At 34.8% G+C, this 19,368-nt stretch overlaps 2 protein-coding genes and 1 long non-coding RNA gene across 3 annotated transcripts; 1 reads left to right on the forward strand and 2 right to left on the reverse strand.

The window, feature by feature from the left end:
* The first annotated feature begins 733 nt into the window (after positions 1–733).
* LOC113731265 (cationic peroxidase 1-like) lies at positions 734–3,714 on the forward strand. The gene is made up of 4 exons (XM_027256429.2): positions 734–1,109; positions 2,048–2,239; positions 2,470–2,641; positions 3,094–3,714. The coding sequence occupies exons 1-4, from the start codon at positions 882–884 to the stop codon at positions 3,477–3,479; spliced, it is 978 nt and encodes a 325-aa protein (XP_027112230.1). The 5' UTR covers positions 734–881; the 3' UTR covers positions 3,480–3,714.
* A 1,018-nt stretch (positions 3,715–4,732) lies between these two features.
* LOC113743033 (peroxidase RIP1-like) lies at positions 4,733–6,162 on the reverse strand. The gene is made up of 3 exons (XM_072049104.1): positions 5,904–6,162; positions 5,550–5,744; positions 4,733–5,460 (listed from the first exon to the last, which is right to left on the reverse strand). The coding sequence occupies exons 1-3, from the start codon at positions 6,114–6,116 to the stop codon at positions 4,903–4,905; spliced, it is 966 nt and encodes a 321-aa protein (XP_071905205.1). The 5' UTR covers positions 6,117–6,162; the 3' UTR covers positions 4,733–4,902.
* Positions 6,163–9,768: 3,606 nt separating this feature from the next.
* Positions 9,769–11,741, reverse strand: LOC140036924 (uncharacterized). Its single transcript, XR_011840531.1, has 2 exons — positions 10,937–11,741; positions 9,769–10,036 (listed from the first exon to the last, which is right to left on the reverse strand). It is a non-coding gene; the product is annotated as an uncharacterized lncRNA (long non-coding RNA).
* Between the last annotated feature and the right edge of the window lie 7,627 nt (positions 11,742–19,368).

Below are 19,368 nucleotides of genomic sequence, written 5' to 3' on the forward strand. Positions count from 1 at the left end.
ATACAATCAAAGGGGTAACGTGCCATACAAATAAACTCTTCGGGCAGGTAGATGCGTGGTTATGTTACGTGCACCAATTACTATCACCATGTGTATTAGCCAACCAAGAAATCTTTAAAACGCTACTTTGATGTAGGTCAAGATCTCTTGACCTGCATTTTAATACTCAAACTTTTTTTAAAATATTTCATTAACGGGTGCGTAGACAGGCACTTGTTTGAATCAGCGATGATTCATCGAATTTTTCTTGAATTCTTTAAGTTCCCTTCTCTCGCGTAGAATCTATCGTGTCGAGAAAAAAAAAATCACCATGTATACTAATTCTAGTGGTGCGTAAGTATAATTACTCTCAATCATAGAGAGATTTCCACAGAAAAAAAGAATTTCATAAATCCATTTTTGTTAACAATGTTATCGTAATTAAGTATACTAAAGTGTGAAATACTCTAAGCTATTCGACTTGCTAATCAAATGAGAAGCTGCGAGGATTAGAAAGCCTGATATACTACAGTACTAAGACATCCAAATAAGAGTGAGCGATCTAGTCCAGTCCCGTCATTCTCAATGAATTGAAAAGCCATAAACATGATTATAAGTTGAAAACCACAGCATATTCCGACACAGACAGGCCAGTCTTGTGCAGATCTCGGTTTTGTCAAAGGGTATTCTCATTACTTATTCTTTTTAAAGTGTCTTTTAACTCCAAAATGGTGATGACCATGGACAGATTGTCAATGGGCTAGATCTTTAAATCCCTCGGGTGACTCCTGCAGCATTGTCGTCAAACTTGGAGTTGCACATCTACAAATAGCTAGGCAATTAAGCCACATATATCCTTTCTCTCCTCTCTACTGGTTAATTACCATCGTCGTATTTGAATCATGGCAATAGAGCACTCATCAGTGAAGTGCAGCTTCGTCTACTCATCCTGTTTTCTAGTACTACTTGTCTTAAACTTCTCGTCAGCGCAATTGTCCTCAAATTTCTATGCAAAAACATGCCCCAAAGCTCTTTACACCATCAGAAATGTCGTCAGTAACGCCGTGGTCAAGGAGCATCGCATGGGGGCCTCCCTCCTCCGCCTTCATTTCCATGATTGCTTTGTCAATGCAAGTCCATCATCTCATCATCTCCTTCATGCGCGCCTTTTCTTGCATAAAATACATCCATGGTCTGGATGCATCATGCGTTCAGTTTTTTTTTTTTTTTTTTGGGAGAAGAGAGAGGGGGGGTGGGGGGTGGGGTTGAGATCTTCTTGCATGCTGCATGTTCATAGTAGCTACGCATGGTTCTTGGTTGAATAACAAAGTGGAACCAATTGCATGTTGTTGGTTAGTTTGAGTTCTTCATGCACGACAGAGATTCACGTGCATGCATAGTAGACCATAGAGCTCCATCAATCGTATCTTCATATTTTTTGACAATAAATATTCTTCTCCAGGGGGAAAAAAAATAGATGATTTTAAAATCAAAAGTAATTTTTAGTCATTTAGATACTGATTCTTTATCTTTTGTGCACAAATTTTATCAGGCGCACATCTTTAATATTTTGAAATTCCCATATGATAAGATCTTTTTTGATAAGAAATATGAAGCTTTGTTATGAAAACTGAAAATCAGCCATTACAACAGGTCTTGCTTCTTGTACAACTTTATCTCAGGGTTAAGGGGGCGTTTTTTTTTTTTTTTTTTTTTTTTTCTGGCTGCTGTTTTAATTAATGGCGTGATACTTTAAAGCAAAACAAGTTGCACGCCTTCGTGGCCCATCCACCGAACGACTCCATCGTCGTCTATAGCTTAACGCTGGATTAAAATGTCGCTCCCTCTTCCCCTTCGATACATTACAATTAACAATTATGCTCCCTTTTGGTTTTATATAGTAATAATTACAAATGAGTTGCATCAGGGGGAATAGTTATACGAATACAGTGAAATACCATGAGATAAAAGTACCACACTCAAAAATTAAAAAAGAAAAAAAAAGGAAAAAAACCGCATGCCTGTTGATGCTTAATTAGAATCATTAATGCGTGTGGTTCATTTGTAGGGATGTGATGCTTCAGTTTTGCTGGATGATACTTCAAGTTTCACTGGAGAAAAGGGGGCTGGTGCAAATGTAAACTCTTTGAGGGGTTTTGACGTAATTGACACCGTTAAAACTCAGCTAGAGAGCATATGTCCGGGTGTAGTTTCTTGTGCAGATATTCTGGCTGTTGCGGCAAGAGATTCAGTTGTTGCTGTAAGCATCTTCCCCCATATGTGATCATTTGGAAATCTTTCTAAAATTCGAATATGTTCTATGTGTACCCTGGATTCTAACAATTTAATGAGTTTCAAGTTTATTTCTTTCATATGGCTACAAAAAAAAAGAAAGAAAAGGTTCACTTTGATTGTGTAGAGTTACAAAATCAAGTACATAGAGGTGTGCTGTTGTTCGTTGACTATGAGATTGTGTTGATTAATGATCAGTTGGGTGGACCGACATGGAACGTTCAATTAGGCAGAAGAGACTCTACCACGGCAAGTCTTGATGATGCAAACAAAGTTGCCAACATTCCATCGCCTGCAATGGATCTCAGCGACATTTTAACCGTCTTTACCAACAAGGGTTTCACCACTAAAGAAATGGTTGCCCTTTTGGGTACGTAAGAAACTCGACTAAGTGAAACATGAACACATTTATTCTTAACAAGATTGACAATTTCATTTTTCTGCAGAAAGTTTAGCTCTTCTCTTCTGGGGTTTGTCATTATTGGAGGGTTTTTTTAGTTTTTATTTTTCAAAATACAATCATGAAGAATTTAATCATGTCTCAAGTCCCGCCATGACCAATTCAAGAACTCCATTTGTTGGTATAGCATCAATTCTTTACCTCAACGTTTGGTCTGGCATGGAAAATGAAAGAAGAAAAGACAAGTATCTTGTGACTGCATATGTTTGGATTTGGATTTCAATTCTATTCTTAATCTGCATGTTCTTCAAAAGACCTGCACTCTCTTTCTGTCCTGCCAAACTAAAATAACAAATAGATACAAGGGAATCACGTTCATTTCCCATTCAATAGTATTCAAGAATCCATATATTTGTATGCAGGATCTCACACAATAGGCCAAGCCAGATGCTTAACATTTCGCAATCGCGTCTACAACGAGACTCTGATTGATGCATCATTCGCTACTTCACTGAAAACTAATTGTCCTATCACACTTGGTGATGACAACCTTACTGCACTGGACGCCAGCTCCCCGATTCTATTTGACAACGGCTATTTCCATAATCTTGTTAAAAACGAAGGCCTTCTACATTCGGACCAACAACTCTTCAGTGGTGGGTCCACGGATTCTCAAGTTAGTGCTTATCGAGCTAACTTTATCACTTTCTTTGTCGATTTCGCCAATGCAATCCTCAAAATGGGAAATCTCAGCCCACTTACCGGTAACAATGGCGAGATCAGAACTAATTGCAGGAAAGTCAATTGATTTGGCTTTGGTTTAAAAGATGCCTATACTGTTGTAAGTGCAGTAGTTGATAATGCAATGAATAAAGTGCTATCTGGAAACTCTAGGTGCAAGGCAAGAAAAACTTTCTTTCAATCTTGTAGCGGGGCTTTCTGGATATTTCAAACTTATAATTTGGTGTGTTCTGGTTGCAATGTAAAACTTTGTTCAATCTTATCTTTCTTAAGTTGTTCCTTGGGAGTGATTTTGTATTTTTTGTGGTGTACTTGTTCAAATGCATGTCAGTCACTTTTTTGTCTTTTTTCTTTCTTTTAGTTGATATAAATTATTGCTACTTTGAAAGGAAATTTTGACTTCTTGAATTTACTAAAGAAGGATGTAAGCACAAGGAGATTTGTTATCACTTTAAACAAAGAATTAGAATTTTGCCAGTGTCTTAGCACGGTCTTTTTTTTTTTATTTATTATGAATTTATACAAATATGAATAATTTAAATACAAAAATTAACAACAATTATACATGTTCATTCATATTAATTTTTAAAAAATTAATGTATTCTAAATGTTCAATTATTTACTAATTTTTAAAAATTTGTCTACATACTTTCACTATAATATAATAGTATACATCAAATAATGTATCTCATATCAAAAACTTGGTAAATATTCTTTTTTTTTTATAAATATTCTTTTAGATAATTTAAATTTTTGTAATGACCATAAACTTAGAACTATATATTCACATTTAATTAAGTAGAAAAGATCCAACAATCCACTTTTTTCATTAATAAATATTTAGTTTCAAACAATATTGGTAAATCTGTCAGTGTAATAGTTAATTCTCTAGTTTACAATAAGTTAATTCAAAATTAAGGGAAGAGATGATGAACAATTTGAATACTAATCAATGATATGTGGTGAAATGAAATAATTTATGGAATATGTAACATTTCAATAATTGCGATTTGAAAGAGGTTTTACTATAGTTCTATTTATAATAATTTGATAGAAAGCAAAATCATTAATATAAAATTAGTTGATTTTTAAAGCAATGTTATTAAGATAAGATTAGTTATTTTTTAAAGTTACTTTAAAATTAGAGATAATTTTTAAACATATAATATAGTCCAAATAGGATTCAATATGGGTAAAACCCAAGTGATCTATAACCCGTTAATTCTCTTCAATTAGACATGGTACATAGGAGTGAAACATAACTTTGATTAAAATATCTACTTTCATATATATATATATATATATATATATATAGCACTTCAAATTGCTTCCGTCCAATAGGACATACATTTCAAACAATTCTCTCAAGCAATAATGGTGAAAAGAATTGCTTACTTAGGGAATGATAAACAATAAACAACCTCAAATCACATTCTCAAATTTAATGAAAATAAGAGAGCATATATAAAATAGCAACGTTAGGTAATCTCTTAGTTGACCCTTCTGCAATTCTGCCTGATCTGACCATTTTGGCCAGTGAGTGGCTTCAAATTGCCCATCTTGATCATAGAGGCGCCAAAATCAGCCCAAAATGCCTCGGGGTTGTTACTGTAGAGTGTCACTAGGCCATCCGTTTCACTTCCATCATTTTTAAAGAGCTCTTGATCAGAGTGAAGAAGACCTTTAAATTGCAGCAAATCCTTGAAGTAGACAGTGTCAAATAATGTTGTAGTGGAGTCAAGAGGGCTGGTATTATCATTTTGAGCTCCAGCATTAGGGCACCCCTTCTGCAATGAGGCTCTAAAATCAGAATCGATATTCGTGTCATTGGTTATCCTGGGCAGGTAGATAGCGCACCGTGCAACACCGATGGTATGGCCACCGGATAGGACCACCAGATCCTGTAAATTCAGCCCATGATTTTGGAAATTGGACAAAAGAGCTTGGAGGTTCGAAGATGGAGGGGGGATATCGTTATTAGCATCGTTGAAGCTGGCGGTTGTTGCATCTCTTCTGCCTAGTAAAACTTGGTAGGCTGGACCTCCAAACTGGAAACATAATTAAAAAGTAGTTACAAGAATGTGATCAGACATAAGCACGTAAATTTGACGCAAAAGAAGTATGAGTGTGAATTTACAATGTTTACGGAGTCCCTAGCTGCAACTGCGACGATATCAGCACACGAGACTACGTTGCCATTGCATACTGAGTTCAACTCTGATTTGATTTGGTCGACCACATCAAATCCTCTCAGGGAATTAAGATTGGGACCGGCTGTTTTTTCTCCTGTGAAAGTTGGGGTATCATCTAATAGATTTGATCCGTCACAACCCTGGCACCAGACAATGAAATTTTGTATATCAATCTAACCATGTGAATTATGGTACTCCAGAAAAACTTTTTGATCAGTAAGAAGATGTGTACTGTACAACATTTAACGTATATGATCTAGCTAGCTTAATTAGGAACTACATACTACTAAAAAACTTACGTTGACAAAACAATCGTGAAAATGTAAGCGAAGCAGCGACGCACCCATGCGTGGCTCCTGCTGAATTGCTTGCTCAACAACGCCTCTGATCGTGGGCAAAGCATCCGGGCACGCTTGCTCATAGAAATCAGGAGTAAGTTGTGCACAAGTATGCGTAAATGCAATAATAGCAGCAACCGTCAAACACAATGGAGAACATTGGAATCTAGACATTGTGGCTATCAGCGAGGAAGAAATTTTAATGCGAAGTCAGTCAATTTATCGGGTGCCTCTTTCTTGGAGATTGGTAAGAGAGTACTGGGTCATATTTATAGTAATCTCAAGATATACGCTTTTGAGCCCTAATGGCTGTTGTCAAAGTTGTTATAGTAATTATTAAATTTTTCTTCAAGGTAAATATTATAGTATTAGACCAGTTCATTTCTTCCAGCAGTGGATAATTGACCATGGCCTTCTTGTTAAATTTGCTCACCAAAAATCTTTTTAGATTTTGGCTTTTGCTTCGCCGCGTGATATGACCCGGATGTATCTACCTGCCCCGCGTAGATTCCATGCAAACAAGCTTAGAATATCATTATTGTTACTCACTAATCCATCATTGGCTGCAGCTAGCCAGGTAATTGAAAGAGTAAATGACTGGCGAGTTAATTTGCGCGACGATCACGTCTTAATCTTAATTTCTTGTCGAAAATAATGTAGCAGTTGTTTCATTGACCTTACAGGAGCAGTAGAATATTCTAAACCTTGCTAAATCAGAATCCCGAGTTTGCAGATGAAAATTTTTAAAGTTCAACGTAAAACTTGATGCATAAACAATCTAAGATTTGGTGGATGTAAGTTTCTTAATTAGGCGTCTTGAAGACTTTAAGTTCCAAGTAAATGCTTTGACTTTGTCCCAAAATAGTCAAATGGAATCGCAAGCAAAACAATTTCTGGATAGCCACATTAATCGCATCATGCGACATGTGAACTTTGCAAATTACTTTCGGTGGATCGATCGGAGGGTGATACACAGTCTTGGAGCGTTGACACATGAAATGAGAAAGATGTCGACGAATTCCATCTGCGAAACTAAACGACTGGTGAAGCTAGCTACTTCAGCCACAACTTTTAACTGCTCCTTTCTTTATTTCTTTTTAATTTTCATAGTTGTTTGAAAGTTTCTGAGCTCTACATAACCACAAATTCATAAATGTATATATTTTCAAAACTATAAGGAGGTTATGTGGTAAAACACAAATTCATAAAAGGAGTTAAAGTGTCATGCATATTATGTTTATATATTTTGATCATTTCAATCATTTTAATTTTTAAACAAGAGTAATCTCTATATTTCTATAGGCTCCGTTATAGAGGATCATTTCCGTTATTTTAACATTTTAGTTAAGATCATAAAAGGGTTATTTATAATTTTTGAAACTATAGGAGATCATGTGAAAAATCGCTAAATTACATAAGGGTAAAGTGTATTTTACCTTTTGAGAAAGAACGAGGTTCATCAAGTGGTTAGTTAGTATTACCCTTTTTATTCATAATATAACCGAATTTTACTCTCACTAGTATTTTCCTTAACATTATTGTTCCTCACTATTTTTGTAAGTGTTCTTTATTAGTAGTATTATTGCACGGCCTTGCTTCTCTTTCCTAGGACAGTTACGTGACATGCCCAACAAAAACTCATCTCTGAGAATGGCATTTGAAGACTTCCTAAAAACATCATATTGAAAAGAGGGATAACGGCAGGTAGAACCGAAATCCACCGACTTGTTATTTTACAGATTTTTACTTCTTGTGATTAGGATTTCATATTCTTGACCTTTTCAGCACAAACTAATTAACCGAAATCAATCCATGATCATTTCACTATTTTATATGTATGTTTAATAGAAGTTTGAAGTTTCAACCACTTACTTTTTGAAGCAGTACGTACTTCATACCTAATGTTGGACCCCGGCCGGTCGCTGCATATAATAATAAGTCTTGAAGGGCTAATACTTAAGCTATTTGGCCAATGTGTCTTGGAAATCGTTTTGCTAAATTACATTCAGTTTGAGAATGAGCTAATTAGTCATATTTATTTTACTATGTGATGCATGGAAAACGTTTTGCCGGCTTGTGAATGTCATGACAAGTGGCATGATGAAATAATTCAATCTAGCTATCATTTAAAGAGAGAATGCATGATTTATCGTGGGACGCGAACTGTCGGCATATTAAACCAAGGGTATGGTATTAATTTTAAAAGTTCACATTATATTATTATTATTATTTAGCTAGTTTTTTCATCAACTCAAGTTTTTGATAATTTTTTTATACAGTAAATCGGGTATTGGATTAGATAATTTCTTGTAGTGTTTGTTTCTTGGTTATCAAATCATGTGAAACTAGCAGAAATATACCGCGCTTGCGCACGGTGAAGAATGGATGTAATGCCCACAATGAGCATTATAGTGTATGAATTTAATAAAGTACTAGAATTGATATTTGCAGTATGATGTGTATAAATTATGTGGTGTAGGGGAGATAGTTATAAAGATGGAAAAAAGGATAAACTAACCATTACTTCAAATGACACTGCCATCTGAATCAAGAATCGCAAGGTTAGTAGAAATTTTTTTTTACCATGTAACATGAAATTTGGCAAGCATAGGATTGCAATTATAAATAAACAATATGGAGAATTTGGTATTAACTAAAAAGGAGATAATTAAGGTAGAATATAATAAACTTAATTATTTGTCCCACCCTTAGTGAAACAGATAAAAAAAAGTTTTGTAGGCAAATAAAGTGAACAGATAACTGTTTGTTGACAAAATAATTTGCTGTAATTAATAGAATTTAAGAACATTAAGTACAATTAATATATTTACACAATGCGTATGGAAATGTACGAAAACTACGTCGACTCTTTATTTACTGCTTTACAGAGAAAGCATCAGACAGGGGAAAAAATAGGTTAATTGACAAAAATAGGCCTGCTATAGAATGACCATCAAACCTGAGGATATTTTTTGATGTTCGTTGACTTTTAATGGATTTCATGTTTTGGTGCATGTTATGGAATTTTGAGCATCTATTGGAACAGGTTAATTTTTTTTTAGTAACACATTCTTTGTTTGATAGTTTCCCTGGTTTACGCTACAATATATTTCAATTGTAACATAGTCATAATAAGTATACTGTTGGTAATAAAAGCATGAGTATAAAGATAAAATGTAAGTTATTCAAAGTTTTTTACAAAAATCATGCATGGTCCTAAATGCATTACAAGAAAATTGTTCATTAGTGACAACACAAAGTCATCACAAAACATACAAATATCGTTACAAATACCTTTTATTGACGACTTTTTGATCGTCATAAAGTCGTCACTAAATCCCCGTCGGTAAAAGTAAACAGTGACGACATTTTAATAGTTCTCATTAGTGACGACTTTAAGTAGAGCATTTTTGACAAAAGATCAAGTCGTCAATAAAACGCTTCCAGATTGTCGTCATTAATGACAACTATTTAGTGACGACCTGAAATGTCGTCACTAAATAGTTGTCATTAGTGACAACAATCCGGAAGTGTTTTATTGATGAATTGACCTTTTGTCAAAAATGCTCTACTTAAGATCGTCACTAAAAAGCACCGAAAGCCATTGTATATAACTATTTTACTGACAACAATTGTCGTCACAAATTTAGCTTAGATTTAGTGACAGTCTCTGTTGTGACAAGGAGTTTTTATTTTCTATTTTGTGACAACTTTTTTTTGTCATTAGATAATTTCTCAATAGCTTAATAGTCATAATTTGACCTGTAATCATTGCTAAATCATTGATTTTAAACAAACCATACAAATAAATATGAACGATTGATAACCAAAAGTATTTGTATTAGATTACATGGTAATAATATAGCATTCTCAAATGCCAAATTCAAGTGTACATTACCCAACTAATGCCTACAAAAATAACATTTGTCCAAAATATCACTTGTACATAAGGTACATTTACAAAAGCAATCACAGTTTAAGAAATTGAATAACATCTAAATGAACCACTCCATGAGCAAAAGGCAATTTTGTCTTCAACATTCTTCAACCATAACCATAGATATCTTCCAAAAGCTAGTATGAATAGCATTTATCTGTCATAAAAGAGTAAAAGAAGTAGGTAAGAACCTCATATAATTTGGGCCCACATATTACAGCACCAGCAAGAAGTTAGAAATTACAGTCCAATCTATACAAATACAACACTGCATAAGCTCAACTAAAGAGCTCTCTGCCGGAACTTCAAACAAATTCACAAGATAAGAATCTAAGGTCCAACCATAATCTTGCAAATAAAAACTTCAGCATTCACAGCAAAACAGTCCTCCAGGTCATCGGATGGAGGAAACTGACAGCTTTCATTCAAAATGGCATAAATGAAACGACAATGGCAAAGCTGAAAACATATTCTACTACAGGAAAACTGATATGGGTCAAATTATTCACATGCCAAGTGTAGAATCCTTTGAAAAGAACATACAAAGCCATGAGGAACTTTTCTTTTGGACAACAAATATTCTCTGCAATAATTTTATTCCCAACCGTGGCCTTCTTTTAATTCATCATTTCAAATCTATTGCACAACCACAAGGGAAAAGCAGGGAGCTACAGCATGCCATCTTAGCAAAAACAAAACCCAACCTCTAGCATAATTACCAAAAATTTCAACTACCCAACTCTGGTAAACAAAATTTCTGGGATAAGAACAACGCAAAACGCAAGCAAAAATCATCTTCAAAGCAGGACTTTCGGTTAGGCATTTCGTCGAACAGCAAATAGGCACTAAAATTTCACCGACTTTTTTTGCTCAATTAAGGTCATTTTCAGCCCCAAAATTTTGCCAGAAACACAGTAAACAGTCCAATTAACACATACAGCATGCGTATTCAAAAATCATGAACAAACAACCGAAAATTGCAACCAAACACAGTCACGGCAGCCTGTTTCAAAGGCTTGAACAAAATTGAAGTTTTAAAGAAGAAAAGACAGCTTACCGTGCTCTTGTTTGATGAAAATTGGCCGGTGATGATGGTGGGTTCGGTGAAGTGGCGGCGCTGGTGGTGGTCGACGGCAGTGGTGATTCTGGTTCTTACTCTCCTCTGCCTCCGTTTTGATTTTTCCCTAGCCCGAAGCTTCTTTCTTCCTCTTGTTCTGGTTCCTGCTCTTGTCTTCCTCTCAGAAACTCCCCGAAGTTCTCCCTTTCACTTTCGCGTCTCCCTTTTCTCTAACCCTAGCCGTCCCTTTTCCTCTTAGTTTTCTGCTTTGTTCCGCCGCCCCTTGTCTTTCCTTTGCTTTGTTCTTTTTAGCCCAAACCTCTCTCGGCCTTCTCTGTTTTTCCCCACCGAAGCCCCCCTCTCGGTTCTCTCATTTTTCTTCTCCTTGTTCTCAGCCCCTCTGTTTTCCCCTTGCGTTTTTGCTCTTTTTTCCTCCTCTGCTCGTCAGCCGCCACCCTCTTTTCCGTTTCTCTGTTTTTTGTTTTCGTTGAGCTTCCCTCTCCGTCCTTTTCCCTTCACTAAGCCGAAGCCTCTCCTCAGCCTTCAGCCGCTAAACTTCCCCTTTTTTCCTTTCAATCTTTCTCTTTCTTTTCCTTTAGCCTCTGATGAAGCACCTCCTTTTTTTCCTTTTCGTTTTCCAAGGTTCATTTTCATCCGCCACCCCCTTGATTTTTCTTTTACTCTGTTTTTTCCAGCCGTCCTCCCCTCTCGGTTCTCTCCTTTCTTTTTTCTCTTTTCGGCCACCAACCAGGTTCCCCCCCTATTCAGCCGCCAAACCCTCCTCTTTGTCTTGCCTTTTTTTCAAGCCCCGTTGCCCTTTTTTTCTCTTTCTTTTCCTTTTCAAAATATCTATCCTACAAGTGTCTAGACACCTCACCATCTAGGTGAGGTGTTGTCAAATGCAAAAAGGGACACTTGTCTCTATCCATGATCCCCACTTGTCATTATTTTTTTTTTGCTTTTTCTTTTTCTCTCTTTTTTTAGTACGAAGACAAAAATAAATAATAAAATAAAATGAACTAGAACAAAATAAAATAAAAAAAAATAAAAATAAAAGCCCTAGAATTGAAACAAATAAACCTATTAAATTAATTAAACAAAATAAAATTTAAAAAACAAAAATTTGGTGTCTACACATAGTTTCAATAAAAATAATCATTTTCCCAACATTTGAGACCAATCATCATGTTTTTTTTTTATTTTTAATTTGGTTTGAAGCATAGATTTTATTGCTATAGTATTATTCTTTATTTTTTAGTACAAAAACACAAATTTTTATCAATATAGGTGGCAAAATTTGTTAATTACATATAAGTGAAAATATACTTTTATAATTTGCAAATATTTTAGCCCTGCAATTTTTTATAATTGCAGCACTAAAGTACATCATTAATTGAAAATAACGAAAGTCAAATTCTATGGTTATAACAGACTTTCATTAAAAATAATCAAATGCTATTAATAAGACATTATTGTTAAGTCAAAATCAAAGAAAATTTAGTGATGACATAATGTTATCACTAATTTATTCAAGATTATAATGACAAGAAAAGTCATCACTAATTAAATTGCTAGTTTTTAATATTGTCAATTGCTAGTTTTTAATACTTTTGTGAAAATATTGATAATGGTTGAGAAAATTTTGTTACATTATTGCAAGGGATAAATGTACTTTTGTTCTTTTTCAAACATTTATTTTAATGTTTAATTTTATTTAAAACTATTGTACTAGTATAGATTTGCAAGACAAAACTTAAGTTCTCAATAGTTAAAAAATTCATTACAGAGAAAACACAAAGTAGTAGTTGCAAAATGTGTATAAATTACAGATATTTTGTTAATTACTTTGTAGTACTTTGTTATTCCTTTGCTAATACTACTTGACATGTAGTACAAAGGATAAATCTGCCTTAAATTTCTTTTTCCATTGATAAAAAGACCTGCCTGTCTTATAACTATTGTAATGAAAGATATATCTTTAGAGTTTATAACAAATTATTACTTAAGTTTGAGAAAATTATAAAATATTTATACATAGTTTATCAAGATACCATTCGCAATTTCCTAATAAAAAAATAGGGGCTAAATTGTAAAAGTTAGGGTGCCATAATAGAAATAATAAAATTGATGTATTACATATGTGGGTTAAATTGTAAAAGTTAGAGTGCCATAGTAGAATTAATGAAATTGGTGAATTACATATGGGGCTAAATTACAAAAGTTAGGGAGTAATAATAGAATTAAAGAAATCGGTGTACCACATATGGGGCTAAATTGAAAAAGTTAAGGTATCATAATGGAATTAATGGAATTTATTACAACATTTGGGGCTAAATCGCAAAAGTTAGGGTGGCACAGTAGAATTAATAAAAGTGACTTAGAAATAAGTACTTTAAACAGTGACGATTAATTCTTGTCACTAAATCCAAATCGGTAGAGTGACAGTGGCGATATTAGAAGTTGTCACTATATAGATCATTTTAGTGACAACTTTTTCAAGGTCGTTACTGAAGATTTAGTTGCTTTGAGCAATTATGACAACTTTCCTTGTCGTCACTAAATAACCACGTTTTGTGACGACTTTTGTCGTCACTAAAAAATGTTGTCACTAATGACCATATTTCTTGCAGTGTAGTTCGTGGCGAAAATAACGGGTCGTCACTAAACATTTAGTTGCTTTGATGCAATTGTGACAACTTTAGGTGTCACGACTAAAGAAACTCCTTTTGTGACAACTTATTGTCATCACTACAGAATGTTGTCACTAATATCTTTTTTTTTAGTGATCAGTGACGACAACAAAAAGTCGTCCGTAAATAGGCCAAGCAATAGTGATGATGTTCTTAATGTCGTCACTATTGTGTGTTCTAAACACTCCCGCGCTCTTGCTAAATTTTGGCGGGAATTTACTAGTGACGACTTTTCTAAATTGTCACAAATGAGTTGGCTCCCATTAGAGGTTTGTGACGAGTTAGAAAGTCGTCAATAAAGGATCCACTTCTGTGACAACTTTTTTTCGTAGATAAATTGCTAAGGTAAATTTGGTATTGAAAAAATAATGGACAGTAAAAGCTGGCATTCATATGTTTACTGAACATTTAAGAAGGACAACGTTTCTCGTAGAATAAATGTAAAAGAAGTTGGCTAAGTTCTACCGGTTGGTGTATCAGAGAAGATGCAGAACTTATTGTACCAAGGAGACAGTTTTTCGACTCCATATTTGTCAAAGATTATGACAGTATAGTAGGACTTTGTTTCGGGGATAAATACTAGTGTGTCGCCAAATTCTAGCTGATGTTCAAACTTAAACGTGTTCCAGTTAGTTGTAAATTGTCTCTGACGCATTCCAAGAGTGATTGTCTTGTTTCCAATTCTTAGGGTGATCAGAGGAGTTTTGTCACAGTGTATGAAGAAGGATACAAATTTGGGCACTTTTTGTGTTCAGCAAAAAAATATATATATATATTAGTGGGAAAGAAAGTAATAAATGAAAAAAAAAACAGGAGATAACTGAAACTTACAAAATGATGCTGGTTTTGCTGAGTGAAGATCTCATAGAATGATAAACCATCAGTGATGTCTTGAACGAAATTTGGTTTCATTGCCGACGCTACTTTCTGACACTGCATTCTCTGTGCTGTGTTTCATAAAAAAGGTAAGAATACAAAGCTGGCAAATAAAACGAGAATAATGCTAAAAGCTGGAAGTGTTCAAGTTGGAGAAAACTAACTTTTTAGGATAGCATGTCCTGGAGTATCTAACAGATTGGGTGGTGGCTCAGTCCAAGGTAAGTAGTCATGCGTTTTTGTTGCTGAGTAATGGAGCACGTCAAACAACAAGTTTCCGGAATGTCGAAGGAACATTGTGTCATCTTCACGGATGATATTATTCTTGCAGAAGTCTTGCCATCCTTCTCCAAACCAAGTTTCTAAAATACTGATAGTCCATGTTCTATAGCCTTCTTGAATAGTTATCTTATGTTGTTGGTGTTTTCTTAGAAGTAGCAGAAACTGAGCAGGGAATATCTAATTAATTTGAAAACACTCTGGTTAGCATTAAAGAATTTACACTGCATGAGAAAAGCTAAACTATATAGAAGCAAAAGTACCTGTTTAGAATTGTTACAGCTAAAGAAGAAACAGCATTCCATGCTGCCAGTAATATTTGGTGGAAGACTGGAGGATCCAACACTTTCAAAGGATTCCATATTTGTTTGTCAATAACTATAATAGGCTTCTGAGGATGTAGATTTTAGTAGGTTGTTCTTGTTATATATATATAGAGGCTTGATAACAAGAACATGTAGCATTAATTGGGCTGTAAGAGTATCTGGTAACCAGTGCATTTATTTAAAGTGGTTGAACTAACACCTGCAGGATTAGTAATGAATGCAGAAAAGCAGTCTTGGAAGGGTTCAATGTGGTTTAGTGTTTGGAGGCAATAGTTAATTCATGGTACATTATTTCAGAAGAAATGCACTGGAAAGTGAAAAGCTTTGCTAATTATATTGAATGGCAAAAAGTGTTGCTGTTGGCAATCAATGTTACTTTCAAACAGCACGAATGATACCAGATAATGTGGAAACATTATAGCAATTATGCTACTTTCAAATTAAGTTGCAAAAGGCATGTAGATTAATAGGCAATGTTTAACAGTGTGCAAAAAAACATAGTTCAGCCGCATGAATATTTCATAGCATTTCATAGGCACATCAGTAGCACGACAGTGCTCCAAAAATGTTGAGACTTGGTTTCCTTCACCACACAAAAGACACATAGCAGAGAATGCAGCAAAAAACAATATGCCTTGTTTGGAAAAGGAACTACTCTAAGCTTGTCTGATTTTTTTCCTGGGGCTGCACTGAGGAGCTTCAGAGCTTAATTGCCTACTTTCATCAGACTCGTCAAATTTTTGCAGAAGACAAGCTTTAGCTTTGGAAGAAGACGTTTCTGGGGGCATTTCTGCATAATGTTTCTGGCGCTTTGCATTTCTATCCATGATATGGCATGATACGAGACTTGCGAGAGAACTACATAAACGGGGCACAGGTATTGCCAACCGCAAAGTAAGCAGATTAGGCAGGAAGTAAACGCAGAAGAAGATAACGTGGCAAACACACAAAATGGAGAACAAAGTAGCTAATAATTGTTGTCTAATAAAAGGAGAAGAATAGAGGTCAATGGATTAGTAAACATAACGGCTCAATCACAATAAAAAAATGTTAAGTACCTTTTGCTGAAGCAAGGAAAATAAGTAGCAATTTGTAGCAAGCAAAAGCTAGAGGAAATGAAGAGGGCCACGAAAAAATAGCAATAAATGACAGAAAGCTACAAAGGGTACAAACAATAATAGCATGAAAACCAAAATGTACAAGAAAGCATACGAAACATATAGAACAGAGACAATGCTTCTAAAAGGAGAAGGACAGAGTTCAATGGATCAGTAAGCATACCGGCTCAAGCACAATAAAAAAAGGCTAGGTACCTTTCTTGCTGAAGCAGGAAAATAAGTAGCAATGCGCAGCAAGCAGAGCTTGGAGGAAAGCAAGAGGGCCATGAAAAAAGCAAAAAATGGCAAAAAGCTACAAAGTGCAGAAACAATAATAGCATGAAAGCGAAGATGATCAAGACAGCATATGAAACACATACAACAGAGGCAATGTTTCAGCAGGAAAGCCGACAAAAAAGGAACAGAGGCAACAGAAAAACTGGGTGGAAGTGAAATTAAAAAGTGAAGCTAAAACAATAAGAGACAATAACGGAATGAAAATGAAAACGATAGAACAAACAGAAGTGTAAAGCAACAAAAAATGCAGGATGAATAATAATAGCATAGTCAGGTAGAATTAGGGGTGTATTCGAGCCGAGTCGAGCTCGAGTACCGCTATACTCGAGCTCGACTCGGCTATAATATAATTATACTCGAGCTCGAGCTCGAGCTCGATCGAGTCGGAGAATCACAGCTCGAGCTCGAGCTCGATCGAGTCCTTAAAAAGCTCGAGCTCGACTCGATAAAGGTACTCATCGGTAATTTCTCAGAATTTATTTACCTATATTAGTAATTTTATATATAATTTTTTTTAATTTTTTATGTGATACTCGATAGAGCTCGTCGAGCTCTCAAATATCAAACTTCTGAGCTCGACCTCGATTCGATAGCTCTAACGAGCAACTCGAGATCGAGCTCGAGATCGATTAAGCGAGCTCGAGCTTGAGCTTCTAATCGAGTACATATCGAGCTCGAGTTGAGTAGTTTGAATCAGCTCCACCCCTAGGTAGAATAAAGCAGTAAGCATGATAAGCAGGAGAATATGGGGGAATAGGGACAAAGAGTATTACAAGAATAGGGATAGCGAAATTGGAGCAGCACTTACAGTAGATGTAATAGCAAACAGCAGGAAAACAGCAATAACAGTGATTGAAGAAAGATGCACAAGGAAACAGAGCAAAAGAAAAGCTCGGCGAAAAAGAAGTGGAAGCAATGTACAAAACGAAGTAAAAGAATAAGGAAAGAACGCTGAAATGCAAGGGAAAGGAATTCAAATGATTACCTGGATTCTCTTGCATGCATGAGAACCCGAGAAAGCGTGTCTAGAGACGTGCAATTCTTGCGTGGAGATGCCAAAAACTAATGGATTGCAGGCTGCGTATGCTGAAAGGTGACTCCGCCGACCAATGGAAGAAACAGGCAAGGCGTCTGATTGTATTGGCTCGATTATTAATGTTATGGTTTAATTATACTAATCTATCATTTGTATTAGGCTTATAATAATAAGTGCCATTATTATTATGATTAATAATATTGTCATTACAATATAGATAAGATATTATACTAATCTGTCGTTAGTATTAGGCCCATAATAATAAGTGCTATTGTTGTCATGATTAATAATATTTTCATTACAATATAGATAAGATACATCATATAAGAAAAATGATAAATAAGACTGGGAAACGAAAATAAAACGAAAATTATTATGCAAAAGGGAAAAGAGATAGTCCGTCAGCAATAACAATAGAATAAATAATATTAAATACAGGATAAAGGAAAAAATATTTTTAGAAAAAATGAAATATTTATTTCAAAGGAGGAGAGGGAAAAAAAGCAGCGATTATTAATGTTCTGTTTTAGTTATACTAATCTATCATTAGTATTAGGCTTATTATACTAATCTATCATTAGTATTAGGCTTATAATAATAAGTACCATTATTATTATGATTAATATCGCCATTACAATATAGATAAGATATTATACTAATCTGTCATTAGTATTAGCCCTATAATAATAAGTGTTACTGTTATCACGATTAATAATATTTTCATTACAATATAGATAAGATACATCACATAAGAAAAATTATAAAGAAGATTGCAAAACGAAAATTATCATGCAAAAAGGGGAAAAAAATAGTCAGGCAGCAATAGCAATAGAATAAATAATATAAAATACGGGATAAAGAAAAAGGATAATATATTTTAAAAAAATTAAATATTTATTCTAAAGGAGGAGAGGGGAAAAAAACAGCATAGGTACAATATAAAAGAAAGCAACTATTGAATCGCGAAATAATATAAAAGCAAATACTGAATAGTGAAATATAGACTAAATAGAATATAGGTATACAGTACATAAAATAATATAATATAATATAAAAACAAAGAAGTAGAGGGGAAGAAAACAGCATGGGTATATAAAAAAGAAGAAAATAATGGATAATGACCGATCTGAATTCAGGGGGGAAAAAATAGAAGATAGGTGGTGCAGGGGATGCAAAAAATGACAGTGCATGATGACGGACAGACGGAGGAGCAAAAAGGCATCAGCCCACTTGGGACCAGCAACCGGATTTGCACGGCCATGTGATCCGCACATGAGTAGGAGGGCGAAAGACCAACAACAATTGAAGTGACATTCCCACTTTATATAAAGTACTTTACATACAATACTTTCAAAGTTAATGAAATATGAGCAGCACGATCGAGTCTTGTTATTTGTCTTCTCTCAAGAGCAAAAGTACTGGCAAGTTATCTTCTTCTTATAATTGAGTTAGTGATATTATATTATTGAATTTATTTCTTGTTCCCACGAATATTTTTATGTGCGTAAAATGTCTCCTCTCGTGTTATGTTGGTATGAACCAAATCACTTCATACGTGTTCTTTCGCCGTTTTTTATTTTTATTTATTTTTAATTTTTTTGTAAGCTCCTTAATTCTATCATTGATTAAGCATACACCAGGGAGGTGAACGCCCAAACCAGTACAAAAGTATTCAGTATCAGAACCACAGAGTTCAACCAGTTCCAGCCATCTAACTAACTGAAAAGACAGAAAAATTCACTGTCAATGCATTATGCAGAATGCACATATATTCTCCTGCATCTTCTGGTGCACCCCTCTCCGTTCAGCAGCAACAACCATGCAAACATCT

The sequence above is a fragment of the Coffea arabica genome, chromosome 1c, assembly GCF_036785885.1.
Source record: "Coffea arabica cultivar ET-39 chromosome 1c, Coffea Arabica ET-39 HiFi, whole genome shotgun sequence".
Classification (NCBI taxonomy): Eukaryota; Viridiplantae; Streptophyta; class Magnoliopsida; order Gentianales; family Rubiaceae; genus Coffea; species Coffea arabica.